The sequence below is a fragment of the Idiotropiscis lumnitzeri genome, chromosome 7 (genome assembly GCF_059441095.1).
Source record: "Idiotropiscis lumnitzeri isolate Australia: NSW breed Sydney's pygmy pipehorse chromosome 7, RoL_Ilum_1.0, whole genome shotgun sequence".
Lineage (NCBI taxonomy): Eukaryota > Metazoa > Chordata > Actinopteri > Syngnathiformes > Syngnathidae > Idiotropiscis > Idiotropiscis lumnitzeri.
The window spans coordinates 3,984,350-4,006,061 of record NC_142397.1 but is presented as its reverse complement, the minus strand read 5'-3'; the positions used below and the strand labels follow the sequence as shown (position 1 = coordinate 4,006,061).

The following is a 21,712-nucleotide window of genomic DNA, read 5'->3' as shown; positions in this document are numbered from 1 at the left end:
CACAATAACTCAGCGCTTGTGCACTTTGGCTGTGACACTGTTGTAGAGGAGAGCACAGTGGGGAGCTTTTATTTCAAGTAGTCAGGATCCATGTTAGGTTTTACTATTCTTGGTTAGGTGTCCAGTCCACAGGCCATTTGCAACCCACTGTACATATTCTGTTGGCCCAACTATGTATTCTAGGCCCTGACTGAAAAATCAGCTGGTCAATTTAATGTGCTGATACCTCTTAAAGCAGGTGTGGGCAAACTACGGCCTGGGGGCCACATGCAGCCCATTAAACATTTTGATCCGGCCCACCAAATTGAAAAAAATTTAATTACTAAACCTTGTTAATGTTTCATTTTCTAAATTCTGTGGTTTTTCAAAGACATGCATATTGTTGTAATGCTTTGGTTCACTTTCCTTTAAAATTAAATGTTTTCTTTTTTTTTTTTTGTCCTATGAGGTGAGGTTACCAAAACGCTCCATCCATCTGCTTCTGGTTCGGCCCCTCTGTCAATTTTTAGAACCCATTGTGGCCCGCCAATCGAAAAGTTTGCCCACCCCTGTCTTAGAGCCATCCCCCTTTTTTTATTTGAAACACCTTACAAAATAAACTAAAGATAGCATTCAATTCAAATGCAATGCAAGACCATTTAAATATCCGTTACATCATAATTTATAGGAATAATTTGTCCAAAGGGAAAAGAAAGTACTTTTATTTTTGTTGGCGAAACGACTCACTTTACATCACACAAAACAATTTTTAATAACAAAAATAGTGATTAGACAACACCATCAAAAAGACAAGCCAAATGCACAAGTGAAAAGTCTTGGAGAAACAGCGGAACCTCTTTTCAATCGAAGATGGTCTCCTGCGCAGTGTGCTTGCAAGTCAGAAAAGAAACACAGAATAAACACGACTTATCAGACCAAGCACAGCCTCTTGCAGTTTGTGAAAAAAGGGGGGCGGGGGGGGTCCCCTCCCATGACGGTGGCGCGGTCAAGCGACAACCGGCGGACTTGAGACAGACGCGCTGAACTGTCTTGCTTGTGCTGGTGTGACCATGCTTACCAAACAAGAAATGTTCAAAACAGAGGCCCAACATTCACTCTGTTTCGGGCCAAGAGGATTACACACATGAATATGAAGGAAATCAGAAGAAGAAGGGGAGGGGAAAAAAAAAAAAAAAACATGAACACACATTATCCAAGCGCAAAACATTTTTAAGCCGTTTCTTGCAGCTTTCTACTTGGCGGCCATTTTCCTGATGTTCATGATCAACCTTTTGCAGTATTCCTTGTGGTCCACGGGCTTTACATCCATCACCGTCGCCTTGATCCTGGACTCGTCCTAGAAGACGACATGATAATGTTTAAAAACCTTTAGTTGTGCAGGCAGAATATGACTTGCTGCTTGCAGAGTTGAGGAAATAATTGATACCAGACTTTTTTTTTTCTTTCTTTTTTGGCGAGCAGAAAGGGGAAGGGGAAGCAGTTACCCACAGAGGGGGTTGTAGCGAGCAAGATGAAAGAGATTGCAAACACAAATGCCTTTTGCTCTGTTGATGATGGGGCACGACACCAAACAAATTAAAAATAAATAAATATTTGTACCACCTGGTGCTAGTTAGCCCCAAAGACAACATGAGTAGCCTGGAAAGCATTATTGGTATTTCAATAATTAAATTCGATAGTTACATTTTATTTGACTTTGATGAATTGAGTTACAAGCTTGGTCATGGAACGAATTCGAGTGGAACCTCAACTTATGAACTCAATTAGTTCTTCGACCCTGTTTGTAACTGAAGTTTAGTAAATCAATGTAAATTTTCCGACTAAAATGCCACACCCCAAATTATATTTACATTTATGGTTTTTTCCAAACATACTCATTTATCTACAATAAATCTGATATTTGATTATGCTACAATTTAATTTATTGCTTGTGTTTATAAAAAAAAAAAAATACAAGGGAAGAGGCGCTAAAAAAAATGAATTGCATCGTAAATGGTGATTGCAAGATTGAGGGGAACTGCAACACATTATTTTTCAAAACCATTCAGCTTTCGTTATCAGCAAACCCGGTGCCTGAAACACAAACCTCAAAAGGTTTTAATCCTTTTGTGAACCAAAACCACTCAGTGGATGAAAATGCAGCCCGATGTAACAATAAGTTCAAATACAGTGTATATGACAGATAATGGATAACGGAACATCCCATTCGTGGACATTAAAGTGCTGAACGCGATAGACGTGGCTAATATGACAGCAAGCAGCATGCGAGCCAAAAATGCCACAAGCGCCCTCGCAGCTGTCTAGACAGCGGAGGTCAGCCGTTCTCCGCAAGTAAACAGGTTGTGCTCGTTTTGTCTCCATTAATCCCCCTTGCCGCATAAAAAAAATAAATCCCAAGCTCGCCTTTGGTCTGGTGCCCACGTTCAAGAACGACACTGCTACTGGCTTATTATGATGCAAGAGGACGCTGGATGTAGATGACACGTATACAAAATGTTCCAAAAGGGCCGAAAAGATGAACGAAAAGTCCAACGAGACTGATGGTATGACTGAGTCCACCTTAAGTTCCAGGAACTTTTTAGCAATTACTTGTTGCTAAGGTTGGACTATGCCCAAATCTGATTTAGTGCCATTATATCCATTTTTTGGGGTCTATCTCATTTCAAGCACATTTAGACAATATTTCATTGATTATGCTTTCGCTACAGTTTAGGTCGTTTTACAGCTTTGCGCGTCTTTATTTGTGTAGTCTATGCAGATGCGGTTGTTTAAACATTACAATATGTCAAGCTGGCATTGACGGGATATATATATATATATATATATATATATCTTGTCGGGTGGCTTACGCTGCATTCACATTGGCAGATATCAATCAGATGTTTATCAACATTTGGAAGAGATAAATCCAAAGCATGCTGCGTTGCTGCTACGACCAACCAACAGTACTTTTGTTACATTGGAGTTTATTTCTAATTTCTGGCTGGGTGGAGACATTTCTCTTTACGGCCATTAGAATCAAACGACCTTCAGATATGCCGAGAAAGCATATTCGCGTCTTAATGGTGTTATGACGACGTTCCGCTTCACAAAAGGGCAGCTATAAAACAAGCTAAGGTTGCGCTGGACTGTGCTCAAACAACCAAACCACCGCCCGTGGGCCATTAGCCTGGCGTCCATTTCTTTTTAGCACTGTGCGTGTGGTCAGGAGGGAACCGGTTTTTAACATGAAAAATGTACTCCACATTGTTCTTATAAAAGCACAGTGACAACAAAATATAAAAGAAGGTAGAGAATTAAACTTGTGTATCATTGGCAGATAATTCAACGTGCATTGTGCTTCTCATCCTTGGCCACCAGGGGGCAGCAGAACACAAACAGACATACACAGATTTAATTAGACTGCTGCAATATTAGTGTTTTTTTTTGGCAGAGGACAAAGAATATATGCATGAGTATTGTTGCATGCCGTGTCCACATGTGTGGCTACCGCTAACGTGTTCAAATAGAAGTTGTCTCGAGAGTTATAATGACTGCAAAATTGATGCTAATTTGGTCAACCCGTTTATGGCTAGGACTATTTTGCAAGACCGACTTAATTTGATTTGTTTCATCCCTCGTGTAATTCTGTTTCTTTAATGTTTGGAATTAAAGGTGAAGAATCATCCAATCTTTTTCTGAACATTTGGACGGTCATCTTCAAACCGAAGCAGATGACAACGATGGGGGCGCTCGCATCACACAATGGCTGGCCCGCAGTCGGGAAAAGGAGGGGTTTTTGCAGGTGTCTCTGCTGAAGAAGCGAGTAAAGTTTTGGCGGCGTGAGCAACACACTGGCCGGGTCTGTGCGACACAGGCGGATGCGGCCACTGGCCGCGCTCCAGACTTCCTGCTCAGAGGCCCAGCCCAATCAATTCTTTTATGCACCGCAAAACAAAACTATCTGTGTGACTGTGACAAAGCTGTGAGTGTGTGAGTGTGTGTGTGTTTCTAAAAGCATTGGAATATGAGCAGCATTGGCAGGCCAAAGGAGTGAGCGGTAGCTACGTTAATGAACGGAAAACCAACATGTTCAGTCTACAGTCTATTACAGGTGAATGCTGAAAAAAACAGAGGTGGGCAAAGCATGGCCCTGGGGCAACATAGGTCCCACTTTGTTCTTTAATCCGGTTTACCAAGAATTAATTTGCCAAGAGTCCGGCAATATTTTGGGCATTAATTAAGCTGTTTTTAACAGAAATTGGTTAATTTAAAATCAAATAATTGTTTTAGTTTGTTTAGTATTTAACCATAACTACCCTGTTTAAAAATAAAATGTAACTCCTGTTTCAGGACATGTTTAGGACAGTTGGACATCCATCACCATACAACCAGCTGTTACGTACGTTATACGTTTCTAGCTTCACTCTGTTGCGGAACACAAACGTGTGAAAGTTGGCTTGCTGGAAGACCTCGTCAAACGCTGCTTCATTCTGAAAACAAATGAATCATTTTTACATGTCGGACAACAGATGAGATTTCAGGAACAGGATTATAGCTAAAAAAAAAAAATGTCTCACCGAGTCCTTGAGCTGTCCCAGGTAAGCTGCGTTTTGGCCCAAAATGGCCTCAGCGTTCTCTTGGAAGCAGGTCACCCACTGGTTGTCACTGTAATCTGCAATGTTGGCCTGGCAACAAAAAAAAAATGGGGAAAAAAGTTAGACTCGGGAGGTCAGTTTTACTTCTGGTAATGGAACTGTCAAAAAGTGAAAATCTGTGAGTAATTGACCCCTTGGCCTAAGAAAAAGTTCAGAACTGCCTTATAGATGCCATAAGACAGTGGAAAAGCACTACCTCTATAATATATGGCTATGGCCAGAATAAATGAAGCCGCTCCCCTGCACTGCAACAGCTCCTCTGCACTAATGCGTTCATCTTGGGGTTTTCACATATACTGGATTTAAAATGCAACTCTGTCAAAAATGACATTTTGATTCATATTTCTTATATAAATTAGAGCGCGACTGATGTGGATTTTTTTTCCCCCAACATATACAAACTAGTCAGATAAATGCTTAATGTTAGACAGGGCAGAAAAACAGCGACTAGGTGAGCATAGAGTCTCCCTAAAAAATCTGCAACGAGCAAATGGGCAGGCACCGCTGTCATTTAAAATTGACATGTAGTGACCTAATATTCACAAAGAATATGAATATTTACAAGGTAATCATCGTCATCATTTACAAAGCCTTACTGCATTTGCAGACGATTTACTACTTTCGATATTTCTAATGTGAGAGTCTGAATGTTCAGCTTCGATGCCAAAGAACGAGGTCTGCATAGCAATTGACCATGGCAGCAATCAACAGCGCCCCTTGTGGTTGAAGCCAAGTACTGCTCTTAATTTTGCTTCCACAGCATCAAGACATAATGAACCATTTTCACGCCATCAAACAAAATTGAACAATAGAGTACACTGTCCATCTCATCTGTGACAGCAAGGAAAGAGGAGACAGCAGATTGATACCACAGAAGAAGAAAGATGGTTTAAGAGTGCTGAGGAGAAACATTTGCGGATATCAGCATTTCTGTGACGGGAACTTTTTGTCTCAATCCACATGGGGGCATTTTTCTTACACAGATTTTTTTTTTTTTTTAAACAGCCACCATTTATCTCCATGTGGATGGTATATTTTCCCGTTGCTGTTGAGAAAGCGCTATATAAAGTTGAGTTGAGAGTTGTTTTAATGCATAGTCTATCATTCAGACAACCCCCCCCCCCCCCCAAAAAAAATGCATGCACATCACAGTGGCTTTGGCCCGAGGGAGCCCAGTGCTGAGTCACTCACACTTAGAATGAGGCGGTACTTGAAGTTGGGGAATTCTTTGTCGCACTTCTCGCAGCGGAACATTCCGTTGTGCTGGTCCACCACCTTCTTGTTGCATTCTTGGCTCGGGCACGCCTGGTAGAGGCAGAACTCTTTGCGCAAGTACACAACAGTGCCGATGCAGGTGTAGTAGTCCGCCTGAAAATAGGTTAAAAAAATAGTCATACATTTTTAAAAAATCCTGATGGGTTTGAAAAGCAATCTCAACACACACTGAAAATCAGTAATGAATTCAAGCATTGCCATCCAAATCAGAAAAGGACCTCTAAAATAGTGAAAATCAAAAAAGTCCCATCCATTTAAAAAAATAAAATAATAAAAAACATAAAAATTTGCATGCATATTCTGCCTCAACTTTCTCATGACCTTTCTATGCTCCAAACATGAACAGTTACAAAACACACACTTGATCGACTTTCAAGTTTTTTTTGTTTTTTTTAGCACATGAGGTGCAACGTCGGTGCAGCAGAATCCTAATGGCACTGATGCAAATGAGCGCTCACTGCCTCTGCAAGTCAGAGACACGGGCTGCACATAAATAGCTTTTAGGAGACATCCCTCGCCGGCATGGAAAATACCCAAAGCAGGGGAAATGGATTTCACATTCATAAATAGATGAATACAAAAAAAAAGAGTGGAGGTGCAAAAATGAAGAAATGAAGAAGTGGGAGGCACCTTTACCGCAGATACAACCTATTAAGTGATTGTTCTACACCAATCCATTCAACCGGAGGAGCTTTTTAGAGGGGAGACATTAATGATGCTTGACCTGAATAATGTCCTAGTTGCTTTAGTTCACCCGAAAGTTGCGTGATGAGGGCCGTGGGGAATTTGGATTAGATATACACTCAGTAATACTAGTGTAGCAAAATCTATTTAAAAAAAAAAAAAAAAAAAATTCAAACAATGCACATATAATGCGCACACAGTGCATTGTTAAAGCGTTCACTTTTTCGGGTGTTGTCAACTCGACTATTGTATTTGGTTTGTCGAGCGGGTACCTACGATTTAAAACTTGCTGCTCATTAAATCGTAAAATATAAAAAAGAAATCGTATGACATATCAGCGTTGATAAAGCTGTAGGGGTTGACGCTACCTAAAAACATCCCATACCACCTTTTCACCTCTCAAAAAACGGAAGTAAATCCCTTTTCAATTAGGGAGGCATCTTGGGAGGAAAGACCGTGTTTGTCGCCAAGGCGACAGGTAACTGTCACAGGGGGCAGGAGGTGGGAGTTGGCGACACTGTCACTTTGTGACAGAAGCAATTAATCGCACCGGACTTCCTTTGGGAAGTGGGGTCTTCGGAGACCTTGACCACAATGTTTGGTTCGACAGCCTCGGCTCAGCTCTTCACTCATCACATGGTAAAAACGTGCGCTTCCATAGGTCAACACCTTTTCCTCTGCGGAAGCATGAGAGGGCCTTCACCTGACAGCCGATTAAATGTTCGCAGTCTCGGAGTGGACGGCGGAGAAATATGAGGACGGCTTAAGCAGCATTGTTGGTCTCCAGATGACAGAAGGCAACTCAAAAAAGGATCTTAAAGGTGAGGCAGCAAGTCATTTCTTAGGAGTGGCTCAGAATTGGGACAGCCTGGGCCAGGCCGGGAAAGAATTCAAGAATTTTGGCAATTCTGGACTTAACTGTACCACGACACATCCATTGGGGTACCAACTAAGGATGAGTTAGTACTGATGCCCAATATCAAGGTATCGGGTACTCATAGAGGCTGCCGATATCAGCCACCAATATCATTATTGATCATTTTTTTATGATCAGCGGAGGGGAGGGGAAGAATGGTGTTCACGAATCGCAGCCGAGCTAGCTTTCAGTTTTCAATCTCAATCGCAATATTTACAAAAACATTTCACAATTAGATTATTTTCCGAAATTGTTCAGGGCTAATTTTTGGCGCACTTTAAAAACAACCACAGTTCCGTGAATAAAGTAAATATCAGCCATAAAAACAAAGGCAAACACTATCAAGTAAATCATCTTTGCCAGTATATATATATATATATATATGTGTCTATGAAAGACCACAGTATTTAGAAAAGAAAACATTAACAAGGTTTATTCATTTCATTTTTTTATCAAGTTTGGCGGGCCGGATTAAAACATTTAACGCATGTGGCCCCCGGGCCGTATTTTTCCCACGGCTGTATTAGAGGTATGCGTAAGACTTCGCCTTAAACAAAGCTTGCATTCACCCTTTCACCCTGAATTCATCTCGTGGGTTGTTTTGTTTTTTTTTCACAGGAATTGCGCAAGATCAAGACTGATCTTTGCGTCCTGCGTCGCATGTCCGTGTTATCACTCCACAATTTGCTCTTTCCCTAACTTAATCCCCTTCAACATATTGTGATTTCTAAACGTGGAGCGCATGCTAAATCAGGTCCAATGGCGTCTGCTAATACCTCAGAGTCGGCTGTCATTTTCCGCTCCAGTTGATTTACACACTTCTGCGAACACCATTTCCCTTCGCAGTACAAACAAGCGGCGAGGAAATTAAAGAGCACATATTATTGTACTGATCCACGGGCGGTAATTTCATTACGGAGGGCAAAGAAGAGTTGGGGTGACGGGGCGGTATATGTAATCGATAGCAGAGATAAATGTGACTTTGAGCAAGAGCAAATGGGCAGACGGGGAAAGACAGCAGATTAATGAGCTGGAAGAGGAGATCGGGAACCTTTTCAGTAGACATAACCGCTTTTGCTGCGATCTAATAAGTTACTGATTATAAAGAATCGTCAGGGCTGTTGGCGGAAAATAACCCTTGCGGTGTGACAAGGTTACAGAGAAACGATAGACCTGCATCGTGCGCGCTTGTGCTTTAACATCCGCAAAGAACAGGCCGCAGACGTCACAAAGTACCTTCTCGCCGTGTCCCAGGTGCTCCATCTTCACGTCAGACAGGGTCTTCCAGTTGGAGTTTGCCATGCTGCCGCTTCCTTTCGACTCGGTCAGAGAACGGACTTCCATGCAGTGGCCTTCCTTGTCAAACCTGCACCACAGCAAACATTTTAGTGCTGAGCAGCGAGGAGGAGAACAAGGTGAGCGTTAACGTTTGATCTCAGGTTGATGAACTGAAAACCTCGGTCAGAAAGTTTGGCGTTTAGAAAGGCGACTGTTGAAAATGCAGCTATCAGTGTATTAAACGTCATGTCTTCTCTCGGTATAAAATAATGATCTGCTATGATTCAAATTCAGCTCTGCATCATCTATAGCAAGGCTCATACTTTGACTCCAATTTAGGGATTGGCACAAATGAGCACCATTCTGAACCGGGTATTCAGGACACACGAGCAAAATTGAGCAGTGTCCTCGGCTTTAAGTTTTTTGTATCAAATTGATTGTTTTGAGCGCTTCGATTTGTCATATTAACCGAGCCTAATTGCGGCACGGTCTCTATTAGAGTGTAGTGTGTGCTTGTTCAGTACATCACAACTAAAACGCAATCCTTTCCACACGTCTGCCAACCAGTAGCAGTCACGACATTCATTTCGGTGCGTGTTGTTTGATGGCTTTGCGGCAAGCAACGACAGCTTGAGAAATAAATCAAGAGAAGAGGGATAGCAAAGTCACTCAGGGTCGGGCTTGATGCAGCCGTATAAAAAAAAAACCATTTTCGCACACTGTTCCTTGTTATCCAGAGAAGACAACAGCAAGGGAACGAAGAAGGGGGGAGAAAAGTGGTAAAAATGAAGAGGAGGGGACAATTTAAAATGGTCGCCGAGATCAAAAGTGTTTGCTAATGTGTTTGGCCACAAGGCACAGCAACACGCAGGTCAGGTTGTAAATACTTGCCTTGCTCCTGAAGGCATGACTAATTGAAAGCATCCCAATTAATGCAGCAGAGCGTTGCCAAGGCAACGCGCCAGCTGCCACGATCCACTTTTCGCTGACTAATGCCGGCAAACCGATTACGGGCAGAATTTACCTTAAGATTGTGCACGTGAGTAACGTAACTAGTGGCCTTCAGTATCATCCAAACTTGTGGAACAATACTATTGATAAATGGGAGTTCCATCAATCCATTATCTTATCCGTTTATCCTTACAAGGGTGCCGGAACCTATCCCAGTTGACTTGGCCTCTCTCTCGGCCAATCAACACATTTTCTGTCAAAATGTGCCGTTTAAAGTCAAATGAATAGAAGATGTTAAACAGCCATCATGGGTTTTGATTTCACATCCATTTTCTTTAATGTAGGAGGAAACCAATAAATAATGGCGTTCCGGATTACAAGACTGCAAAACACACAATCGATGGCATCGGTGTCCGGACTACTCAGTGAAAATGAGAAGTGCGAGAAACAAATGGGCACATCACAGTCACGCAACAGCGGCCGCGATGAAACAAATTAGATCCAGCAGAAAATGTGCAGCTGTCGTTCGGAAGTGGGTGAGACGAACTAGCCCCGCACGGATGCAGGTTGTCGGATGCGCGCGTACAAGTCTTACATGTGTTAAAATGTCGGCGTGTGAAGGGACGAGGACACGTACGTGTGAGGAGGAGCGGCCTCTGGAAGTAGTCGGATCAACACCAAGATATCAATAAAGTCTGCGCTAATATGTTTCCTCCTGGCTGTCGGCCGCAGAAAGGAAATTATGGGGAAAATGCTTACAGGCAACTTTATTAGGTACACCAGCACAATAAAACAAAACAAAAGCCGTTAAAAAAATAATGGCAGAGTTATTTTTCTGATGACGGATTATTTGGCAGGTAAAACAAAAAAAAATAAAAATAATAAAAATAAAAAAAAAATATATATATATATATATATATATACACACAAATTTAACTAAATAATTTCTTAGTTTGCATAAAGTTCAAGTCGAAGTGTTCAACAAAGTGTTAAGAGGCCTAACATGTGCAAGTATGAAAAAAGTGGGAGCCTATTTATTGCCGTCCGAGACAACCAGTCTACCTCATGCAAAACTGCAACTCCCACCGCAGAATTCTCTTGCACACCGAGGGAAATCAAGCATAACAATTTTTTTTGTCCCTGACCACAAATTGAGTCAGTGCTGCTGTAAACACGTGAAGACATTGAGCAAAAATAACAGCAGAATGAAAACGAAGTGTGAGGGTCACCAGGCTACGGCGAAGGCGCCTTGTTTGCTTCTTTCCCCATCACGGCGGATGAGTGAAGGACGAGAGCGACGGCGAGGCTGACAAGAAACATCCGCCTGCACTTGAGTGACAACATGGAAGCTTTGACGCCATCCGCATGTGGAAGTAAACACGGCAAAAGCAGGACTGTGCTGCTTATGATTGGAGCTGTGAGGGGTGAGGTTGTTTTCTAGATGTTGCTGTTGCCCCCTACTGGCAGAAAACACCAATGCATGTGTGAGTTTTAAAAACAAGGAGCACACACACGCAGTCAGTAGCAACTCTGCTCTGTATAAATGTCACCCAGAAATATTCCGCCGAGGGAGGAAGTATCAGAGGCGTAACGGGCGGTTTAACACAGTAGCAGTTTGATATCCAACAGTCACTTTTTCCGTCCTGTAGTTAGGAAACCAGTTGGAGCGATTGAACAAGTAGAAGTCTAACTGAGGGATTTTCAAATTGCTGTTCCTGAATATCATTACCAATAACAAAATATTGGCATGTCACAAGTTACTTTCGAGATGAACAAAATTGGAAAATACGAGAACACAGAGGTTGAGTGAGGCTGACCAATCTTAAATTGGATCATCACTCATCAAGTGCTAACCTACTAAAAGCCCGGCATTGGGTGCTCCGAAGTAGCGGAAACAAAGTCGACCAATGAATTTTTCTGCCTTCGGATGTAGAAGAAAAAAAAAACTGCTCATGGTGATGAACCCATTTGCTATTGGAGGTATTCGCTTCACTCTCTCTCATGATGGAAAACATTTCTTGAGTTGCATTTTTTTCGATGGTTCCTCAAACTTTTAAATGCATTTTCTGCGGCCTAAACGACTATTGATGGACTTTGAGTAATCCTGCTAACAAACAAACAAGAAAACAACCACCCTGGCAGAGGTAATTAGCAGAGGCAACTTAAGTGCCTGCTTAGCGGCACGGCTAATACCTTGACGTTTCAGTCAATAACCGACTGAGCAAAGACAATTCCTCAGACCTAAGTCCCCAGATTGTGTGCAGTGTGTGTGTGTGAGCGAAATGCCTCGGCGCAAACGGCAGAATGGATGAAAGGAACACCCTGAAAGACCTGAGCGTCTCCTGAGCGCGACTGAAAAAAATCATCACAAGAGTCATTGGGATCCTAATTGAATTGCTCCCTTATTCAGTTTTCCATCATGGAACAATCAAAGCAGGGACTCTGGTTGTGTGGCGGCGCCCCGAGACGAAGGATTATTAAAACTGCAACAAAGCGCGGTGGCCTTGTAATGTCTGAATGGAACGGGCACAATGGGAGTGCGCATCACCAGAGTGCATGAATTCGAGGCGGCTTTAAGCACCAATCGGCCGTCCGAAAGTCGGTACACGTGTGTTGGGTGTAGCGAGCAACGCGTCTGAGCCGTTGTTGGGGCGTCTTCAGTTGATTCGTGAACAGTCGGGTTCAATGAGCACTGTGATTGGCTGTTAGCTAGCAAATCAGTTGCACCGGAAAAGTACGGGAAGTGACGAAAGCATTTCTCAAGAACTCAATTTAAATTTGCTCATTTTCATTTCTCTGTGGACATAATGGCTGACTGGACAGAAGAGCGCAATGGTGGAAGGGGTTGAATTTCTATCTCTTAGATTTTACGGTGGTCACGAAGCCACGACTCCTGAGTTAATGGCGTTCAGGTACGCTTTAGAAAAGCCAAATGACTGTCTTGCACTACATAAAGTATCATCTACCATTCAGACAGAAGCGCCGGGCAACCAGAACCCGTCATCAAACAATTAGAGCTCATCAAGATGGCGATTTTAGAAGAGCTCTTGATTTGCCTCCTACTCCGCTGCAAAGTAGAGTCCGAATAACTCACTGTGATCGAGCAGATAAGCTCTCGTGATCGAGTGGAAAACACTTTATGGTACAGACGGAACAAAGCTGCGACGGGGCTCAAAATGGGAGCACTTTGATGCTAGTTTTCGGCATAGAGACGGACATGCAGAAGAAATGGAGTTGGACAGCACTACAAAGCAACAAGTAACAAATATCCCTGTGACGGTCTCAATCAAACAAGAGAAGCATCATCTCGGCAAAGGCGCAAATGTTTGAAGCATCTCAGTCGGTTCAAGAATGTGGTCCGTCATGTAAACAAACTCTTTGGATGCACGCTCGACGCATCAGCACCGGGGAGGCGTCACGTACGATGCAAACTTTCTGATCTCTGACATATTGTTCCTGTTACAAAGACATTAGTGTGGATTTGATTCCACCCCGCAGATACAGAGGCGATGAGGAAGCCAACGTATGCACTCGGTCAGACAAAGAATTTACTTTAGCAATTCCATCGCCTCCTCCCCCGACCGCAGCACAATGCAGAACATACGGAAATCTTGATAATGAGAAGCAGAACATGCTTCATATTAACTTGGGAATTGAAAAGGCAACATTGCTTTCGGTTCTTCCAGCCATAACAAGGAAGCATTGGGACGGAATAATAACGGAGGGGGCGGGGGGGGGGGGGGAAAGGACTGCGATATACAGTAAATTGTACTATCTACTTCCTGTTAAAAGCAGCATGTTGCATGTATGCAAGAAGTGAGTGTGCCTTACCAGCCTCGCAGCTTGTACGCCTCGGGAATGTCCGGGTTGATCATCAGAGTGCTGCTGAAAGACACCGAGAGTGAGCGGCCGCCGAAGTCGGAAAGCTTGGCGCCCTTAATGGCCACGACAGGCTGAGAGGCGCCGTCAAATTGCTCCGCCTGTATGACAGAAAACATTGACACTTGGGTTATTTGAGCTCAAATTATGGTTATTTGCGCAGGCCAGTGTTTTTGAAACATTTATTGAGCAATCTTTGCCATGAGTCCTACGGAACGACAACTGGCCGGATACCAGCGAAGAGACTGACATTTTAAAGATACACAAAAGCACTTAAGAACGAGATACGAGCACAGACAAAGGGTAAAAAAAAAAAAGAAAAAAAAACAACAGAAAACCTCTGCACTCGTTGTTTGGCATAAACCAACTTGTGTGGCTCCGGCAGATCCCTGCAGAAAAGAGCGGATAAACAAACAGGAAAAGCTGCCCCCCCCCTCCCTTCGTAAACAAATAAAAATCGGCAAACTCAGCACAGTCCCAGCGAGCTGCAGGTAAAGAGTCAGCATCTGGAGCAACAATATACATCGCTCAATAACACGATATTTCGAAAGTGGAGTTCTTACACACAATGAAGACAAGAAGAGAAAATAAGGCCATATTGAGGGCATAAACCGCAAGCTTACTTAGGTACAGAGAGGTGTCAAATGACTCGATAGATTATGAGAATTGAATCCTCATGGAAGCTCAGATTAATATTAAGGCAATCAGCCAATTTCAAAAAGGCTAATATCCGCCAATTAAATCGGCCAGCTGATTACTCGTTCAAGCCCTCTGGAGTGTTTGATGAACTTCCACGGGAGAAATCGTGTCACCGAGAAAATCTTGGACGGGTGGAGTCAAAGTTGTTTTACGCTACTCGGCAAGGGCCAGGGCGTTGGTTTTGAGTGCAAAAACCAACAAAATACTGAAGCATTCTTCTATTCTGGGTCACGGTAAAGGGGCAAGCTTGCTAACTCTCGCTACTATGCCACCACAATACTCTATGTAAAGATTACTATTGGACTGAAGAGGTTTTTTTTTAACTTTATTTGGCAAGCAATGTTCTGTTAATACTCAATTTTTGATTGGTGGGCCACAATGGGTTCTAAAATTTGACCGAGGGGCGGCCGGACCAGGAGCAGATGGATGGGAGTGTTTTGGTCACCTCACCTCACCGGAGAAAACAAAAAGCATTTAATTTGAAATGAAAGTGAACAAAAGCATTACAACAATATATATGTCTTTGAAAAAGCACAGCATTTGGAAAATAAAACATGAAGGTTTATTCATTCCATTTTTTTTCCCCCCAAAGTTCGGCGGGCTGGATGAAAAAAATGTAACGGGCCGCATGTGGCCCCCGGGCCGTAGTTTGACCACACCAACTCTAACCAATGATATATGTAACTGGCCGCTCAGAAAACTGTGGGATTATTTGCGTCCGGACATGTGCCAGCATTTGTCGCCATGGCTTTTGACGCAGGTTTTGCAGAGGCAATTTCAAAGCACGAATAAAGGAAATATTTATCACACCACTCCCGCATTTCAACTCGTCATTGTCGACATGGCCAACAGGGAGCGTCAACTCTGAATATTGTTTTTGTTTTGATTCTCCAGACGAGGGCTGGAGCACAACCAGCCACTAAACCAACCTCAAGCTCCACCCACGGTTGTCACGATGCTGTACTCGTGTGGCACACCGAGCAGGTCTTCTTTTATATCGGAAGATGTATTTTTCGCTACTATTGACTTACTTCTTCTCCCCACAAGGTGGCCGTTACCATCTTGCCGGACGTGTCCATCAGGTAAATCGTCCGCTTGGACACTTCCTTGTTGGCCTTTGTGGTGAGACGGGTCACCTCGTCCACATTCTTGCATACGCCAATCACATCTGCGAAGGTGAGTTCCATGATCAATGAACTGAGAACAAGCCAGGAAGAAAAAGTGCCGTGGCTTTGATTCAGTAGGCTTCTCCTTACCCACAACGGAATCCTTCTCCTTCTTCTCCAAGTCGCCGATGGAGATGAAGTCGCACTGCACTACGGGGACGTCGCAGTTGTCCTCGCACGGAATGATGGAGGTCTCGCCGCTCATTGTGATCTCGTAGTCGTTCTTTACCGAGGTGTACTGCTTGTTGGCCACCTTTAGGGAGCCCTTGGAGATGTAGTAGACCTGACCACACCGGACAGATGGAAGTACAAGGCATTAAGGACAAACAGCGAAGTTCGGGCGACAATTCAGAATTTTATGGCTCTCAAGTGGCACAATGCATGATCAGCAGCGAGAGAGAGAGGGGAAAAAAGATCATATATCTTCAGATTGAAATCATGTCTCTTCCAAATATGGATAGAATGTGAGATATGGATCAGTTATCTGCCTACGTGCGGATCATGTTGCCAATGATATTGTTGACAATTACAGTCATTTATGTATTGGATGTGTGTATATGGAAATTAGATCTTAAATTGGTATTAAATCTGAATGGGGCACTTGTACCGCTGTGTAAAAAAAAAAAATAAAAAAAAAAATCAATTAATTGAAAAAAATATATTGCTTGATTTAGCTGTTGCGGTTTTTAACCAGGTGGATTTGGTAATCTGGAAATTTCAGTAAAAAAAAATAAAATCATCATCATCATCATCATCATCACCTTGCCGACTTCGATGAGCCCAAAAAACTTGTCCACTTCTTGGTTGAAGCCAGTCACCCTTATCTCTCCCTGGAATCGCAATAAAGTTGAACATTACAAGGTGTAGTCCTGCAGCACAAAAAAAGGGCGCACGAGTAACACTTACGCTCTCGTCTACAATCTCCATGGAGAAAAGCTTGCCGTCGCCACGCGAGTTGCTCCACGTGCGGATGCTGCTCTTGTTGGTGACGCGGACGCGGATGGTCCATCTGAGGACAGAGACCTCGTTATTTTCTGCATATGATTGTAAACCTTTACTATATGACTGCACTGTGACAGACAATTTGAGATGCTTTCGAAGGGGAAAAAAGTAAAAACTTCCAGCCAGCCTAACCAGACACTACATTTTTTTTTTTATCATTAATACTCACGGAAAAATGAAGGATAATGTTGAACATTCTGGAGGCAACTCACATTCGACTACCATGTGCAGGCCTTTTGGTAAACACTCACTTTGACAAGTATGGGTTGAGGCTGGCGATGGGCACGACTTTGGAGTGGCCCCCCGGCGTGGTGGGAGCAGCGGGCTTCTTCCCGATGTCTTTGCCGACCGCTCTGTTCACTGGAGGGAGGAAGGAGGCGGAGGAGGGTGCTAAACGGTGTGTGAAGAAGAGCGGCGTGAGATGTACTCGCTTGATGCTGCGATGACCTTTTTCGCAGCAGTCATTTTGGCACAGTGACACAGTATTTAGTCAGAGAGATTCGGTAGCTTTGTTTTCACGGTTGTGTTCCATTTAGGTTCCAGAAAGGCACGCACCGTCCTGTTGCTCAAATTTAAGGGGTAGCCACACTAAATAAACTAATATAGCGTCGGCCGACTGGTTAGTGCGTCTGCCTCACAGTTCTGAGGTGCAGGGCTCAATCCTGAGCTCCGGCCTTTCTGCGTGGAGTTTGTATGTTCTCCCCATGCCTGCGTGGGTTTTCTCTGGAAACTCCGGTTTCCGCCCACTTTCTTAAAAACATGCATGGTAGGTTGATTGAGCGCTCTAAATTGTCCCTAGGTGTGAGTGTGAGTGGTTGTTCATCCTTAACCAGTTCAGGGTGTACCCTGCCTACTACCCGAAGACATCTGGGACTGTCTCCAGCATGCCCGCGAACCTTGTGAGGAAAAGCCGATCGGATAATGTATAAGGAACTTCATTAAAAAATTAATTAAAAAAAAAAAAAAAAGGCAGTTTAACGCCTCTCCCGGCTGAATAATTAAAAAAAAAAATGCTATTGCAATTCATTTGCAATTATTTTATTCAAGTCCTTTTTTCCATGCATTTTCATAAAAACGCCTATTACACATTTATTATACATAAATGTGGTAGGCTAAAATAAAGGAATCGAACCATGACTTAATGTAAAAGCCAGTTTATCTACTCCAATCAGAGCTGTTAATTTACTAAACAGTCTGACATGCAGTCTTTTAATATTATATGGTACCACCCATTTTTTTTCTTTATGGAAGGAGTTTTCACTTAATTACAGCCCTTGCAATGATGGCCAGAACCAAAAAAAAAAAAACAAAAAAAAACGTCATCAACGATCATGTGAAAGTACAGCTGGCAGCTGAAGCGCAGCAGAAGGAAATAGCACATAAAGAGTGCGAGATAGCAAGCTGGCATTGCGAAAGATGATTCACAGAACAGAGGCGAGTGCGAAACACTGTTACCTCCACCCAGGGCGTATGAAAGAGCGGTACAAACACGTGATCCTCCTCCGTTTTGACTATTTGATTTTTTTTTTTTTTTTTTGCGTGCAGCTCACGCAGAGGATTAGAGTTCAAAGTGTCCGCTTAAGTCCTCCCACTTGGCCAACGGCTGCACTTTCGGTAATTAAGCCCTCGGCTCCAGGCGGCAACAATGACCGCGCTGATGAGGAGGATGTACGCCCGAAAACTCAATCCCCCGCCACATGGCAGATTAGAGGGATGAAGGAGACGCTATGACATTAGAGAGCCAAGCAGAGAGAGAGGCGGAGAGCTGGGGGGAGTGAGCCCCCTCCCCCTCCACACACACACACACACACACACACACACCTCACAGCTGGATAGTTCCTGGTGCAGGTTTTTCATTGAGGTGCTCATCCAACACCGGATAGTTAGCGTGCTAGGCAAGCATTCACTCAAAGTTTCAACATTTGGGGAGGTATGTGACTATTTTTTCGAAGCTCAAAAATGAAGAAATCTTTTCGAAAGGGGTTGTCAAAATGTTCTGCCCCGGACTGGTTATTTAAAAGAGTGAAGAAATGGTGCCATCTGCTGGTTGATATGTAGTACAAACGCATTTTCAAGGAAATTTTTTTTTTTTAAGTTTAATTACTTAGATTGTCTATTCTATCCGTAAGGGGTGTAAGGCCTTCTCATGGGTGTTTGAAGGTGTAAAGGAAATCACATTTATGACTTATTGATTAACTTTTTAAGACCATTTGTGGATAGTAGATCATAAACGGCTACTCTGGGCCCAAGCTCATCTGTTGATGGACTGACACAAAGTAGGAACGCGTGCTGTGGTCTGACGAGTCCACATTTCAAATTTATTTATTTATTTTTTTAAATCGTGGATCTTGTATCCTCCAAGCCAAAGTGGAAAAGGATCTTCAGGGTTTTTAAATCGGCGCAGGGTTAAAAAGCCTGCATCTCCGATTGTATGGGGTGTGTTAAATAAATATCTTGTCTTTGTCATGCATTCAGGTGTATACGAGTTGAAAAGGATTTGCAAATCATTGCATCGTTTTATTTACGTGCTACACAACGTCCCTACTCTAGTTGAATTAATGTATTACGTTTTATTTCAGCTTCTGACTGATTCAAATTTATTAATCCCCTCAAAAAGGAAAATTTGGGTTCTGTTTGATGCTGAATCACCGCTCTTCCTTTACATGAAACCGAGTTTTTGTTTGTTTGTTTCAAAGGAGTGAGTATAAACTAAAGGAAACTTGTTTCAAAGAGTCTGTGCCACAAAGTCACAAACAGTGAACAAGTTTAGTTAGTGGCAATGTGAATAATAATTCAAACTCGTCTAAATATAAGTTAAGCGTTTGAAGCAAGCAAGACTCACGGTCATTTCCAATTTGAGCCTGAAGTGGAGGACGGCTGACGGGGGCTGCTGGCGGCGGAGCCTGCTGGGGGGCTTTAATCTGTCCTGCGCACACATTCATTTGAGACACTTCGTTTAGAATGATGAAATGCTTTCACATCAAAATGAAGCATTACCATCGCTGTAAGGCGTCGGGTTGCCGATTCGACCGCTGACGTCTGCCGCTGGCCTGAGGACCTCGATCTCCAAAATGATTACCACACGTCTGACATGAAGATTAGAAAACACAAAACTATCTAATATTGCTAAAGCAGTACTTCTCAATTATTTTTCTGTTACGCCCCCCACCTAGCAAGAAGAAAACAATTCGCACCTTTTTTTTTTTTCTAGGAAATTAGATGCCATTGCTGCTCGCACTTTATTCCTAATACACACTGGCTAATCCAATGCGAGAACATGAATTTCAACCCGTCTGTTCCTTTAAAGTCTTCGATTAACCCGGTATGCTTGTTTTGGAGAGTAAAAGTAAAAGCGCAAATTAAGTAATTCATCATAGTCAATGCAAATGGGCATTCAATCAATCATTCTATAGTTAAGTTTACAGCGTAAACAAATCAAGACAACAAAAAATGTGATACAAAAAAAAAAGAAAAGAACAAAGAAAAAACATTTCCCAACATTTTGTTTCATGAACTAAATCAAAGTATATTTTAAGTAAAAAAAAAAAACCAAACATATCTTAATATAATGCATCCCAGCTATTGTTTCCATTACTGACACTTTGCATTCCATTCTCATGTAAAACATCCTAGTTGCCCCAATTCCCAATCATTTGTACAATTATTTATCCCATGTCCAAACAGTCCAACTTGAAAATGAGAGACAAGACGAGTGATGCAATACCGTCCATCCTTGAGAATATTGGACACGTGTCTCTTGAGATGAACAACGCAGTTGGGGGCCAGCTGGTTGTCTTCGGCCATGCAGTTGAGTTGCGTGCAAAGCATGAACGCTAAAGGAAAGGAGAGGAAAAACACTTTTAGAAACATTTTATACCTTCCAATGCGTATGACAAATCCAGGGAAACATGATCCTAACATTAAATAGTTAGGAAGTAAGAGTACGAAAAAAGTACATATACGTACAAGACATGGTGTGTCGTCCATCGCTCATCATCACACGAAAGCGAGCTGGACCGCTTCCACCTTCAATCTTACGGATGCTCTGGAATAAAAAAAAAATACAGTCAGCTAGTCCCAATTATACTTAATTGGTCTGAATATCATCTATTATAATCATGGACTTGATGATGACATCACTGCTGTTCGTCTATTGATGGCAGCGACGTATAATGTCGGGCTTAATTAATTGATCATCCATTTGTCGGTCAAAGTTACACAATGAACCCTTCCTTGCTTGCTTTGTATTCAATTTAGCAGGCGCAGATTTCCCACCAGGTAAACTGACACAATCATTGTCAATGTATAAACACTTTCAAACCAATTTGTTCGGTGGTGGCCGGTGAGATTTTTTTTTATGTCAAAGTAGGTGCCCAGGTTTAAGGAATTATATATAAGTATTTGAATATAAAATGGTAACCGTAATACTCACCACCAATTGAAGGACGGCGTCGTTTGTCCCATTTCCACTGGACAAGGCCTGGAAAACAACAGTCACTCCAGTCAACAATAACATTTTACTTGACGTTTATGCAAACGTGAGCGAGCAATGTTTTTGTACCGACCGACAACAACAAAAAATATTTAGACGATGAAAACATTGATCGAACTTTAGTCAGTTTTGAGCAAGTTTCGTTGTGATGTTACCGACCGACGGAGACACGAGAAAGGACAGGAACAAATATCATCTAAGACAGCCATACCTCTATCGCGCCTTCCGTCAGCTGTATCATGTCTGCGATGAAGTATTTCTATTGATTTTAATTATTTTGATTTTCTGAAAAATGAGACACACTCCGGACGTGGGCTGTATTCTTCCTGTCAGACTGTGAACGCAGTGAAATGTTCCTCAAAGGCGCCAAATCTTCGACCATCCCGCCAAGCTGCGTTTACTTCCTGTTTCCGCATTCAATAACTGATCGCGTTGCTGTCTGACGCTAGCAGATCACATCTAACAGAGGGGTCTCGAATGCAACAAAGCTGACCGGAGATCGGCAGAATTACAGTGCAGGGAGAATACGTGAGTGCATGGGGCCTCACGTCACAAAGACGCATTCGCGGGCTTCTAGAAAAAATGGATTCTCAGAGTGGGTTTGCGCGAAAAGTAGATACAATAAACAACTTTACAATGACCAAGAATAGAAAGGAACGGAGAGATAAAACGAAAATCTAATTTGGCGCCACTGGATACTCCAGCACTTCAAATTAAAATTAACTCACTGGAA

General features: G+C 42.7%; 1 protein-coding gene across 2 annotated transcripts; it reads right to left on the bottom strand.

The window, feature by feature from the left end:
• Positions 1 to 685: 685 nt before the first annotated feature.
• On the bottom strand, positions 686 to 21,404 carry rpa1 (replication protein A1). 2 transcript variants are annotated; one of them, XM_088301308.1, is made up of 17 exons: positions 21,191 to 21,404; positions 20,920 to 20,967; positions 20,454 to 20,532; positions 20,212 to 20,320; positions 19,485 to 19,573; positions 19,330 to 19,413; positions 16,739 to 16,877; positions 16,392 to 16,494; positions 16,247 to 16,315; positions 15,576 to 15,768; positions 15,351 to 15,487; positions 13,573 to 13,721; positions 8,749 to 8,878; positions 5,829 to 6,005; positions 4,560 to 4,667; positions 4,386 to 4,472; positions 686 to 1,336 (listed from the first exon to the last, which is right to left on the bottom strand). In XM_088301308.1, the coding sequence occupies exons 1-17, from the start codon at positions 21,218 to 21,220 to the stop codon at positions 1,232 to 1,234; spliced, it is 1,836 nt and encodes a 611-aa protein (XP_088157434.1). In that variant the 5' UTR covers positions 21,221 to 21,404; the 3' UTR covers positions 686 to 1,231. The 2 variants fall into 2 exon arrangements, with proteins under 2 accessions (XP_088157434.1, XP_088157435.1); XM_088301309.1 differs by having other exon boundaries at positions 16,739 to 16,847; positions 21,191 to 21,403.
• Between the last annotated feature and the right edge of the window lie 308 nt (positions 21,405 to 21,712).

Bases quoted from the DNA above. Each gene is read 5' to 3' on its own strand.
- rpa1 (XM_088301308.1), bottom strand. From the start codon at position 21,220: ATGATACAGCTGACGGAAGGCGCGATAGAG. The intron at 20,533-20,919 runs GTGAGTATTACG...TTTTTATTCCAG, and splicing joins ACGCCGTCCTTCAATTGGTG to AGCATCCGTAAGATTGAAGG. The intron at 16,316-16,391 runs GTAAGTGTTACT...TTGCGATTCCAG, and splicing joins TGGAGATTGTAGACGAGAGC to GGAGAGATAAGGGTGACTGG.